The 14232-nt window shown below is 37.8% G+C and overlaps 1 protein-coding gene across 1 annotated transcript in view; it reads left to right on the forward strand.

Annotated features, from left to right (window-relative positions):
• Positions 1 to 11817, forward strand: part of LOC100374853 (deubiquitinating protein VCPIP1-like) — a 62889-nt gene extending 51072 nt beyond the window's left edge. Inside the window, exons 11-15 of the mRNA XM_085501017.1 lie at positions 3228 to 3509; positions 3715 to 3931; positions 4791 to 4919; positions 8562 to 8758; positions 9157 to 11817. Coding sequence (XP_085357143.1) covers positions 3228 to 3509; positions 3715 to 3931; positions 4791 to 4919; positions 8562 to 8758; positions 9157 to 10071 — 1740 coding nt within the window. The 3' untranslated portion in view covers positions 10072 to 11817. The remainder of the gene's footprint in view (positions 1 to 3227; positions 3510 to 3714; positions 3932 to 4790; positions 4920 to 8561; positions 8759 to 9156) is intronic.
• The last annotated feature ends 2415 nt before the right edge of the window (positions 11818 to 14232 follow it).

Here is a 14232-nt window from a genome sequence, read left to right on the forward strand (position 1 = left end):
GCGAGCATACACTGGTTGGTGTAGCGAAAGGGAGATTGATCCATACCATCCCTCTATTGGCCAGGTAACAAGTTCCTTCGTCCACCTGTTTGACGAAGTGGGTTTGTCCTACGCAGCGATCGTTGGCTACAGGTCGGCCTTGTCCCCCACCATTGACGTACGGGAACAAGACTAGCCGATTGTCCTATTATTGGAGACCATTTACTGCTTTCCAGACGCCGATACCCCATACAAGGGAACCACCCAACTGGGACTTGTTGGCTGTGTTGTCCGCTCTAAGCAGACCGCCCTTTGAGCCTCTCCGATCAGCACCACTCAAATTTTTGACGTGGGAAATAGTCTTCCTACCAGCCCTCGCCATTCTTCTCAGATGATGTACTGCCGTTATGGACAATCTAATTGTGCTAAAGACACAAATCGGGTTTCCCGCCTAGAACCAAATCCCACGACACGAACCTCACCCGATCGTCATCCCCGGCTGTCAAATTTTGTCTGTCCGGAGGGTCAGGAGGAATTGCTTCTCTGCCTGGTTTCAGCACGGAGTTGCTATCAAACCGTACTAAGGATTCAGGACGAGGTGCCAGGCACATGTCTTTGTGTTACAGTCCAGGCAGGCAGGGTAGGCCGGCCTGCCCAACTTCGATAACCAGGTGGTTTACTGCGACTGTATTAGAGGTCTCTAATACTTTAACTTCCTCTACACAGAGCTTGCAGAGACACCAAGTAGGAGCGCATGAGGTCTGTGCGATTGCCAACTCATTAGTGCTAGCGTCAGGTGCCCTCGCTCGAGCATACACGGAGGGCAGGCTTCTGAAGAACGCAGAATGTCTTTATCAACTAGCACCTAACACCGAATCCATTGAGGAAGGTCCCTTTAGGTTGGGTCCCGTCGTAGAGGGTCAGTCTTGGTTTGCTGACCCAGCCCGAACGCCCACAAGGGTCCCTGCGCATAGGCAATAAGTCAGTCTCTGCATTTTATGCGGACAGATTCTCTACCATCAGCACTCCCTAGAAGCTCCCAGGGCCCGCTTTTCAGCCTATGCCCTCATGCAGAACTATTTTGGTCTTTACTTCGAAAGCTTACTACCCCCAGAATTGGGTTGGGGTCTAGCTTTCTCAGGCACACCGAACCCTGTCACCGTAGCAGCATTGTGGCTTCTTGCTCCGGGGACAGCACAGGCAAGGTAAGACACCACCCTTTTTGGGTTTTAACTAAGGTGTTCAGTTTATTGTAGTTTGTTTTATCCCGGACTGGGAAGAGACTTTCATCATTTCCTGTTTGCTCGGAAAACCCGCCACCTATCAGCGTCTGACTCTGCCTACAGTTTAAAATAGTCATTTTGACTGACCGGAGTCTATGGTGGGTAATTGAACGTAGTGAATTTAGGCAGAGGGTTCTCCGAACCCGCCTATTCACATAGTTCATACCCACCATAGACTCCGGGTCCAACCCCAACCACCCCACTCTTTCCGTAGCGTTGATCTAAGTCCTCGAGGTGGAGAGAAAAGAACCAGAGTGATTGTCCAGCCGTTAGTGGTGCTGCCATATGGCCTCGGTCACGTGGTTCGTGACGTAAGGGAAGAGAATCTTGGGGTCATGGGGCTTTCCCTGACCTAGATTCCATCTCTCCGTCACCGGCAGAATCGCTGATTAATGCCTACAGTTCAAAATAGTCATTTTGACTGACCAGAGTCTATGGTGGGTATGATGATTACTAAATAGTTGCTCTGAAATTAATAGAGACTTGCTTTGTTTTGGGCTACAATCCATTGATATGAACAGGAATTTGCTACATGGGTGCTCTAGGATAACCACTTACCTGACCCATTCGTGTTTGAAATCTTTGCATATTAAATAGTTTTAAGTTCCTTTTTCCTTGTTAATTATCTCTATTGTTTTCAGTGAAATTGATTGCATTGGTGCTCTAGAATAATTCAATCTCATTAATCCATGACTGACATCACAGGGGCACAGGTCGTTGCTGATATCCCAGGGTACAGGTCGTTGCTGACATCCCAGGGGCACAGGTCGTTGCTGACATCCCAGGGTCACAGGTCGTTGCTGACATCCCAGGGGCACAGGTCGTTGCTGATATCCCAGGGTACAGGTCGTTGCTGACATCCCAGGGGCACAGGTCGTTGCTGATATCCCAGGGTACAGGTCGTTGCTGACATCCCAGGGTCACAGGTCGTTGCTGACATCCCAGGGGTACAGGTCGTTGCTGACATCCCAGGGGCACAGGTCGTTGCTGACATCCCAGGGGTACAGGTCGTTGCTGACATCCCAGGGTACAGGTCGTTGCTGACATCCCAGGGGCACAGGTCATTGCTGACATCCCAGGGGCACAGGTCATTGCTGACATCCCAGGGGCACAGGTCGTTGCTGACATCCCAGGGGCACAGGTCGTTGCTGACATCCCAGGGGCACAGGTCGTTGCTGACATCCCAGGGGTACAGGTCGTTGCTGACATCCCAGGGGCACAGGTCGTTGCTGATATCCCAGGGTACAGGTCGTTGCTGACATCCCAGGGGCACAGGTCATTGCTGACATCCCAGGGGCACAGGTCGTTGCTGACATCCCAGGGGCACAGGTCGTTGCTGACATCCCAGGGGTACAGGTCGTTGCTGACATCCCAGGGGCACAGGTCGTTGCTGACATCCCAGGGGCACAGGTCGTTGCTGACATCCCAGGGGTACAGGTCGTTGCTGACATCCCAGGGGCACAGGTCGTTGCTGACATCCCAGGGGCACAGGTCATTGCTGACATCCCAGGGTACAGGTCGTTGCTGACATCCCAGGGGCACAGGTCATTGCTGACATCCCAGGGGCACAGGTCGTTGCTGACATCCCAGGGGTACAGGTCGTTGCTGACATCCCAGGGGCACAGGTCATTGCTGACATCCCAGGGTCACAGGTCGTTGCTGACATCCCAGGGGCACAGGTCGTTGCTGACATCCCAGGGGCACAGGTCGTTGCTGACATCCCAGGGGTACAGGTCGTTGCTGACATCCCAGGGTACAGGTCGTTGCTGACATCCCAGGGGCACAGGTCGTTGCTGACATCCCAGGGGCACAGGTCGTTGCTGACATCCCAGGGTCACAGGTCGTTGCTGACATCCCAGGGGCACAGGTCGTTGCTGACATCCCAGGGGCACAGCTCGCCGGTAACTGCTTGTACTTGCTGGACTGCTAATAAGTGTTTCATTTCAAATTTTGACTCATTTTCAGAGTAAAACCTTTCATAAAGAAGAACTGACTTTAAATGAGAAAGAGAAAGAAATAAAACAGAGAGTGGAAACCAATGCACCTTTACAGCAACGACGAGCCACTCTTGAAGAAGAAAAAAGAAAACACCAAGAGGAATGGAGGGCAAAACAACAACAAGCTGCTAAAAAAGAAGTGCATACAGCTGGGAAAAAGGGACCAATAGAGGAAGAAAAAGCACAAAGCCTGCCCCCAACCAAGCCAACTGGTAAAAAGATAAGGGTTTCTACATCAGATGGTAGACAGGTGGGTACTGATATTATGTGTGATCTTTAATCTGTTCACTGCCAGATAAACCTCTTGTGTATTTTTGATTTTTGGATGCCCACTTTTTGAATTAATGGACATAATGACATTGTATAGCTACATTGTACACTTTACTGCTCATCTAAGCTATTCTAAGCTACTATACTATACTACGATGCTATATATTTATTATTTATTATTGCAGTCTATGATGTCTTTGGACGTTGCTATTACATACCAACAACTGCAGGACAAGATTGAAACAGAATTGAATGTACCTAAAGAGAGACAGAAAATCAAGTATGGCTTCCCGCCTCGAGAATTGAAACCAGCAGACGTAGGAAAAGACGGTGACACTGTGCCGTTACAGCATGGTGATAAAGTCATGGTAGAAATACTTCCAGACCCTAATCAACAAAAAGGTATACAGACATGTATTTGAACTTACCAGCAAGTAACCTTCACCAAGTTCAATTGTGGTGAAAATAATATTTTCTATTCTCTTTTTGAAAGTTCTTCTTTTGATGAAAACCAAACTTTAGTTTAAACAGCCCCCTTTCATGATAATGTTTAAAACTTGTTAGCTAGCTGCAATTGGGTATTCAGAATAATTTGGTTCATAGTTTTATCTGTGCATCTGATACTTTACCAATTTACATGCGTTTCAATCAGTTTGCTTTCCGCAGCATCCCACGTAGTGCCTATAGAAATTCACGGTACAATGGTGCGCATCTTAGTAACATAGAATGTTCTGTGACATAATCCCGCCCCAAGGAATATTTGCATTTTCGCATGAACTAAAATGTAGTTTTTGAGGGAATCAGTTCAAAACAAATTTTGCAAAATATTAGCTCAGAAATTTAGCCATGAATTTACCAAAATTTGCTTCATACAGTTAAACTATGTAGTTTATTGTTTTTGTTATTTACTACATGTATTTATTATCCATGGGGTAGTGTGATTATCAGCATCCCACTACATCTGCGTGTCATCCAAAGTCGTAACAGGAGACATTCACTCAGTGCTATATTGAAGATATTGCATACTAGATCTGGTCAACGTATTTGATGATCATATATACATGTAGTCATGTGACCTCACTAAAAAGGGAAGGATCAGCCATCTCTGATGGCTTACTTGTTATAGAGATGCCAAGGGATCCACCATCTCTAATGGCTTTCTACTTATCAGTCCTATTTATTTGTTATTTATTGTCTTGCAATTGAGCCTTGAACTTAATTTTAAAAAAATATATGATTTTAATATTCTGGATTGTTGCAGATCCCCAGGAAATGGATACGCAGTATGAATCATCCCAGCAAACCAGACAATCATGGACTGGTGGTGAAACACTACAGCAGTCTGTACCTACTGATGATATGATGCAGAGTTTAGAAAATTTATCACAAGGTACCTTGACTTTATTTCCTTATTTTGCAAATGCAAGTTACCTTCAGCCTACATATCTCTACTCAATCAAGCTTACCGTATTACCCCGGGCACACGCCCCTCCTTGGGCAAGCGCCCACCCCCTGTTTTCACAAAAAGGTACATGTTGGGGACATCCTCGGTTAAACGCCCAGGGTGATTTTTAGCCAAGAATGGGGTCAACAATAAAGTTTTATTTGTCAAAAACGAACATGTTCGATTTATTTAAATAGTGTGTTTGTTACGGTAGTTCTCCTTTTGGAGTGTGTGGTGACCCTGAAAAGGGCCGCTTTGTTTGTGTTTTTACGTAAAAACTCATTGGAACTTAACGACGTAAGATGAACCACGCAGCATGTGGCGCACACGTTCTGCTTTCTCTTCATTCACGATGAATCCAATTTTGCAACGATCCATACCTTGGTGAGTGGTTTGAAACACTTAGCCTTGGTTTCAAAACGTAGTATTTCGCTGACTGTAAATCCATAACGGGAGCTAGCACTTTTGAGACATCACGTCGTAAACTTGCTACTTTCTTTCCATCCTTCATCACAGCTATGGCATTACGGTCATGTGGATTATTTTTCTGTCGTTGAAGAAAAAACATTTTGCCGACCTCAAGTCCATTACGATAACCATAATGAGGCATTCCGATGATGGGAACTTGTTGCATCATCGTTATTTTTGTAATTTTGTCACTAGTTTGGGTGCGTGAATAAATCATGTTAATGAGGTCGACCAGAGTTTATTTTCAGTCTGTTTTTTTATGTATCGCCATTTGGATATGTTTATGTATTCACAATAGTTTGTAAACATTTCACATCAGTAATAAAAGGTTTATTTGTTTCATAACCCTGTCTGCTATTCTTCAGTAATTACGATGGGATGTATCAATACGTGCGTGAACAAAATTATGCTAATGAGGTCATCGCCATCTTGGATTACAAGCGAGTGCTCACGTTTATTGAAACCTCGCATAAATCAAGAAATAAGTACGTGTACAAAGTGTACGAAAGCATTCCTTTATTTGACCTTATCATACGATCACAAAGACAACTTTTTAAAATTTTGTTTGGGGTGGTCCTCGGGTAAGTGCCCACCCCCATTTTTCCCCGATTTTGTATGTTCAGGCCCCTGGACGCGTGCCCGGGGTAATACGGTAATTAAACACTGAGTTAAGGGGCCTGAAAGCTGTCATACTTGAAGTTTTAACACTCATTGACTGCCAATCATATTATAAATTATTCATGAAGACTTTCAATTTGAAGGAACCAATGAGTACAATCAGTACAAAAACTGAATTAGCAACAGATGTATTTATGTCTGTATTTATGTCTGTTCCATGGACATCTCAAGAACCACTGGTAAGATTTCAATGAAACTTGGTACATAGGTGTTCAAGGAACAATGCACAGGCCTTACAAGTTTTGGGTAAAAATCCATGCTTATTAATTACTCAATTTGCATAATTAGTCAATTTTTAGGTTTTCCATTGATAACTCAAGTCCCAATCATTCCATTTCAATGAAACTTGGTACATAGATGTTTTAGGACAATGCACAGACCTGATCAGTTTGGGGTATTATGAAGTATTATGAATTTCAATACTGTGTATAACATTGTTTTCACATCGTGCATCTCAAATAGCAGACAAATATTAGTCTCCAAGCTTCTTCTTTGAAAAGCTAATTGAATTAATTTCTAATATGTCTGCAACACTCATACACATAGGAATACTCTCTAAGCCTTTTTTACCTTGCCCGTACCATCAAAGATGGAAGGGAAAGGTATATTAAGGGAAAAATTTTGTCCGGCGTTGTCGTTGTTGTTGTCGTCATCGTCGTCGTCGTTAATAATTGTTATTGTGTGCATAATAACTTTACTAATTCTATTCCAAACTTTATCAAACTTGGTCACCTTATTCATCAGTATAAAGTCTTCCCTGAGTCTGAACAACAGATGTCCTGTATGAAAATAACATGCAAAAATTGAGAAAATCTGATAAAATATTTTGACTGTTTCTACTTTACTGATCACTGGTGATACACATCAAAGGTCACTGATCTCAGTGGAAATATGCATTGTTGTATGTGTTCAATGAAGCAAATTATTTATCTTGTAATAATATCCTTGGTAATGTATCTCAGAATCCCATACTGGGTTTCAAAATCAACTCATGGAGAGATTGCACAGTCTGATACACATTTGCAAACCTACCAATAAAATCTTTACAGAAAACAAGATGTCAGAAAATTACTATAAGCACTGCTATGAACTGGGTGCCAAACTTTTATCAAGATCTGAAGCTAATAGAAAATCTGTTTAGTTCAAAGTTATCAAATCAAAAACAATACATAACAAATACATTAAAAGCAAAACATTTCATCCACATTTTAAAAAGAAAATTATTCTAAAATATATGTATTCTGTATTTGACAAACAGTTCATTCGACAAATGAAAACTCACAGGAATATGTTTCAGCTATTAGAACCGAATGATAGAGTTTTTATAATACTAGTTTAAAAACGCACATCAAAGATTGCAGTGTTTGAAGATGTAGATTCTCAGGAGGCAACAGTACTGTTGACTTCTCCCTCCACTGGACACCAACTATTTAAGTTGATTTGCATACAAAGCAGAGCTTGCAACAAGATAGCTATTCATAAAGGTTTTTTTTGTTCACTTCTCATATAATACAGTAGTCACACAATTAGGCAGTTCATATTTGTCTCAGTGAATCATTAATTTTTGGCAGACACCTGTACAAAATACTTGGACTAAAGCCAGCTAAATTTTTTTGTTATCTTGCATGTTTTATGAATCTATTCACATCTAAATGCAGCACTTTTTTTTTGCAATGAGACATTTGTTTTTATTCTAAAGTATCTGAATTACTTTGAATAAAGCTGGAAATTATGTTCCTTAAAATAATTAAACAAATAAGGCACCAATGTTTTTGTAAGATATTTACATCTTTTAAGGACATTTGGTAGACTGATTCCCCACTGTTGGTTCAACCCCAAAACTTGTTTGTATTCAAAATTAATTATGACAATGCATATTTATATTGAAACAAACTATGATAAAGGGAATTATATTATATAACAAAGGGCAAGGTCACCAGAGTTCAACTATGTTTTTATTTAACGGTTTTGTTCAGGCAATAAAACTGCTTTGGGATTTACAACAAATTAATGTTAAGTAACACTTTTGGAGTTGAAAATATCATTATTGTCTGCTTCATGTGGTAAACTATATTGTATTTTTAGTGAGATCTCATAATCCTGACAGATGCTAGTACATTTTTGAGAATAATAATTGGGTGTTGTATATGTTCAACATTGATGTGTGTCTATAGATGGCTATAAAGTCATGCTGTTATTGCGATGTGAATGCTAACACGCTATAATTTAAACCTGATAAAGTGACGATGACAAAAGTAGACATGGTACCTTATTGAATTGACATGTCCTTATACCTAAGTACATCATGGACTGTGATAGACTGCTATTCAAATATTCAGTGTGTGCTTTTTAAATAGCAAACTATTATAAAATGAAATTGAAACAAATTCCAAAGTTTGCTGTTTGTTTCATTATGTGATTAAACCATGTCTCATTTTCCAGATCAAGGTGCTGATAATATAGATTTACAGATTTCTACAATGGCATTGATGGCAACTATATCAGGATCTGATCTCTGGACTTATGTACAGAACATGCCACAGTTGTTTGCACGAGGAGGACTGTTTTATAGACAGGTGGAACGAGATCTGGGATTGGCTGATAACAAGCACTGTACGTTGCCAACACTACCAAGTAAGGTAATGTACCAAATAGATATACTGTTTATTTCGCTCAAACTTTGGTTACATTATTAAATCAAATAAATAATTTTAAATAAAATCAATTAGTATAATATAGATAGATGAATAAATGAATAAATAAATTTGGAGCTGTTGATTGTCATTGTGTATGAGTGGAAGTTAGAAGTTAGCTATCGAGATGTTGTTGATGATCTAGTATTGTAAGGATGCCTGAATTTTAAGGAGATTATCCACACCATGAGATAGTCTTTGTAGACACAAGTCATGTAAGCTTTCTTTGATTTCAGTTTTCTCTGAGACATTCTAGCTTTCTATAATCAATATATTATTAGAAATGAAACAATGATCTTATTAGATGATTCTAATACAGTAACTGTTCATTTCTTTTATTTCAGACATTTAGATTCAATGCCAAAGAAGACCGATTAGAATTATGTCTAGAGCCAATTGGTCATTTCCCAGTAGCCCCAGGAGTGGATGATCCAAGTGTTCTGTCCAGAATTGCAACTGAGAAACTCAGTACTACCAGTGCTGCTAGTAGTGACCAGGGGCAGGTGTTTGGTCGTATAAAAGCTGGAGGCAGTGGAGTGGTCAAACCAGGTAGTGCACGAGAGAAATCATCTACTATGGTATTTACTGGCGAGGCACATACCTTATCAGGCAGTACTAGCATTGAAGCATCTAGAACTGAAACAACCAGAGGACTAACTGCAACTGGTGTATCAATGCAGGAAACACCTATTACATCAAGTGATAGAAGACTGCCTGTAACTGCAGGTACATCAGAGGTGTCATCAACGAGTCTGGAAGCTTCCAAGGAAAAAGACATGAATTATGGGAGTGCAGAAAACACCAGTAAAGTTGAGGAAACAGCACTACAGAGTGAAAACATAGAAATGAGCGAAGTGAAACTACATCCTGATGAGAAGTCATCAATTGATGATGATGATATAACAGTCACTGAGTTAACAGAGATAATTGCTGAAGCAAAAGAATCAGATATTAAGATGGAAACAGTAGAACTTATTGCTCCAGCATCCCCTATGCAGACAGAGAAGAGTCAAATAGGAATAATCAATATACCTACAAATACTGGTATATCAGAAGCCCTCACTAATGAGACCAGTGAAAGTAGTCATGCTGACTCTAGTGATAGTACCACTGTAAGTGGTGCTGATGGGAGACCTCTTGTTGCTAAGAAACTTGGACCTGGTTACACTGTATTAGCCAGAGAGACAGACACTTCTGAATCAAGACAAGCAGATGCTGATTCACTGCTACATTCGACAGAACACATGGATTCAAGTTGATTATGTAATAGTCAATGGGAACAAGATATTTTGAACTCATGTTTGTTGGAATTGTTGTAATATTATTAATTTCAATGAAATGTTATTCTGTTCAGATGACTGATGTATTGAGAGATTTTGTCTCTTCAAGTGACAATTTACTGTATCAGATGTTATAGTTGACTGAATGGGATTGTTAGAACTATAATGCTTGTGTGCAGTATTACATGTGTATTGACCATACTGACAGTGAGATTGCTTTTGTTTTAAATTGTAGAGCACAATTTGTTATTTTATCTGTAATTTTCATTTCTTTTTGAATTTTTATGTTACATTTGGACAAATCATACTGTGGACAGCAATGACTTCTCTGTTATGAAAGCAATTCGTCCTTGCTTCATCCAAATTAAAACAAATCACTTTCAATTGTATTTACAGTTGTTATTAAATTACCTGTACTTTCAATGTAACAAGGATGCAGATTTGCTAAATTAGATCTATCTTATTTGAGAGGATAAGGACTGTAAAATGGTAACGATTTGCATCTCAGTCAAAAGTAATTTTTTATTGATGTACAAGGTACAATAATAACAATTTTCTAAATATTCAGATCAAACTGGAAGGTCAATCATAGTCCCACTAATGAATACTATAGAAAGACGTATATTGACTTGGTTCAATTTCAACAGATTTGATGTTAATGGGCTATAGGTTTACATCTGAAGTAATACACATCAGTCAATAAATCAAAATCGCCATTTTGACACTATTATAACACTTACCACAAGTTCCTATGGCAGAGATATGAAATATTTTAAAATCTAGCCTGGTGACATAGGCTGAAAAAATCATATATTGTTAATGATGGAGTACTTTTGTTGTTCTGAATTATTTGGGTTTTAAAAAGTGTCTATGGAATTGTTCTAAAAATAGCAATTTTCAAGAAATATTATGACCCGTTTCTGAAATAGCTTAGCTGTAACACACACAATAATGCTATTTCATTGTACCATGGGACATTAGCTTCATGATTGTACATAATAAACTAATGAACATTGTCATGCGATTTATGACCAATTTTGTCAAAAATTATGACTAGGCTTCTACCTTAAGGAAATGCGAGTTAGTAATTGATCTTTGATTCAGACATTCTGTAAAAGTTACTAAGCATGCTGCTGTAACAACCTATATATCATCTGAAAGCTTAGATATAGGTGAATACAGTAGTACATTTGCCACCCAAGAATTGTCTAAGGGAATACCTGGTAACAAATTTTGCTATTGTGACTTCTCTGACTATTCAACCTTTTCATTTGCATGAATGACATGCCTCACAGACGTCATATAGCATAGAAAATTTATATATTCTATAAAAAAAATCATTTGTCATTTAAGAAGCCACTACATCTATCGTAACAAGTATCTATGGTAACAGTATCTATAGTAACATTGTCTATAATAAGAGTATTGTTTTATCTACATTTTCAAAAGAAGTCATTTTCTAATGTTTTGAAATTATTTACAGCCTGTTCATCAAATTCTATTTGAAAACTAAATGTAATACCAATTTTGATTGGTTGGATTTGTAACCTAATATGTGATTGGTTGAGACATTAACAATGCTCCTAATTGGCTAGATTTTCTGTGACTCATTGGATGATATGTGGTTTACTACTGTCAGATCATGCAGGTGTTGCTTTAAATAGGTTGCTTTGATTTATTTTGAATTTAATTTTAAAAATAAAAGTCTGCATAAGCAAAGATGAACCTTTTGTCTGTTATAATCTGAGTGTGTGTGATCTAAGTTTTATCCCGTGAATCAGATCATATTGCATTATTGTGAACAAATATGGGATACACCTTCAGAGCATCTGTTCCCACCTGTCTTTATTCAGAAGCAAATCGTATAAATAGGAGGTATGAATATTAGATTATAGCAGGGGTATAAATGTACTATTAGATTATAGCAGGGGTATAAATGTAGTATTAGATTATAGCAGGGGTATAAATGTATTATTAGATTATAGCAGGGGTATAAATGTATTAGATTATAGCAGGGGTATAAATGTACTATTAGATTATAGCAGGGGTATAAATGTAGTATTAGATTATAGCAGGGGTATAAATGTATTAGATTATAGCAGGGGTATAAATGTACTATTAGATTATAGCAATGGTATAAATGTACTATTAGATTATAGCAGGGGTATAAAAGTATTAGATTATAGCAGGGGTATAAATGTACTAATAGATTATAGCAGGTGTATAAATGTACTATTAGATTATAGCAGGGGTAAATGTACTATTAGATTATAGCAGGGGTATAAATGTACTATTAGATTATAGCAGGTGTATAAATGTACTATTAGATTATAGCAGGGGTATAAATGTATTATTAAATTATAGCAGGGGTATAAATGTACTATTAGATTATAGCAGGGGTATAAATGTATTATTAGATTATAGCAGGGGTATAAATGTACTATTAGATTATAGCAGGGGTATAAATGTACTATTAGATTATAGCAGGGGTATAAATGTACTATTAGATTATAGCAGGGGTATAAATGTACTATTTGATTATAGCAGGGGTATAATGTATTATTAGATTATAGCAGGGGTATAAATGTATTATTAGATTATAGCAGGGGTATAAATGTATTAGATTATAGCAATGGTATAAATGTACTATTAGATTATAGCAGGGGTATAAAAGTATTAGATTATAGCAGGGGTATAAATGTACTATTAGATTATAGCAGGGGTATAAATGTACTATTAGATTATAGCAGGGGTATAAATGTATTATTAGATTATAGCAGGGGTATAAATGTATTAGATTATAGCAGGGGTATAAATGTACTATTAGATTATAGCAATGGTATAAATGTACTATTAGATTATAGCAGGGGTATAAAAGTATTAGATTATAGCAGGGGTATAAATGTACTAATAGATTATAGCAGGTGTATAAATGTACTATTAGATTATAGCAGGGGTAAATGTACTATTAGATTATAGCAGGGGTATAAATGTACTATTAGATTATAGCAGGTGTATAAATGTACTATTAGATTATAGCAGGGGTATAAATGTATTATTAAATTATAGCAGGGTATAAATGTACTATTAGATTATAGCAGGGGTATAAATGTATTATTAGATTATAGCAGGGGTATAAATGTACTATTAGATTATAGCAGGGGTATAAATGTATTATTAGATTATAGCAGGGGTATAAATGTATTAGATTATAGCAGGGGTATAAATGTACTATTTGATTATAGCAGGGGTATAAATGTACTATTAGATTATAGCAGGGGTATAAATGTACTATTAGATTATAGCAGGGGTATAAATGTACTATTAGATTATAGCAGGGGTATAAATGTACTATTTGATTATAGCAGGGGTATAATGTATTATTAGATTATAGCAGGGGTATAAATGTACTATTAAATATAGCAGGGGTATAAATGTACTATTAGATTATAGCAGGGGTATAAATGTATTATTAGATTATAGCAGGGGTATAAATGTATTATATTATAGCAGGGGTATAAATGTACTATTAGATTATAGCAGGGGTATAAATGTATTATTAGATTATAGCAGGGGTATAAATGTACTATTAGATTATAGCAGGGGTACAAATGTACTATTTGATTATAGCAGGGGTATAAATGTATTATTATATAATAGCAGGGGTATAAATGTATTATTAGATTATAGCAGGGATATAAATGTACTATTAGATTATAGCAGGGATATAAATGTACTATTAGATTATAGCAGGGGTATAAATGTACTATTAGATTATAGCAGGGGTATAAATGTACTATTTGATTATAGCAGGGGTATAAATGTATTATTATATAATAGCAGGGGTATAAATGTATTATTAGATTATAGCAGGGATATAAATGTACTATTAGATTATAGCAGGGGTATAAATGTACTATTAGATTATAGCAGGGGTATAAATGTACTATTAGATTATAGCATGTGCTACTTTGTAGGGTGCCATACAATGTATAAATGACACCTTGTCATCATGGTGTTCAGTATGGTGTTCAGTATGGTCCCATAACACATTAGACGATATGATCACTGTACCGTCTTTGCGTATAATTTGCGATATTCTCGTAATAACCTTATATTAAATAAAATACTGCTTTGAGC

Source organism: Saccoglossus kowalevskii, chromosome 7 (genome assembly GCF_978046115.1).
Source record: "Saccoglossus kowalevskii chromosome 7, keSacKowa6.1, whole genome shotgun sequence".
Lineage (NCBI taxonomy): Eukaryota > Metazoa > Hemichordata > Enteropneusta > Harrimaniidae > Saccoglossus > Saccoglossus kowalevskii.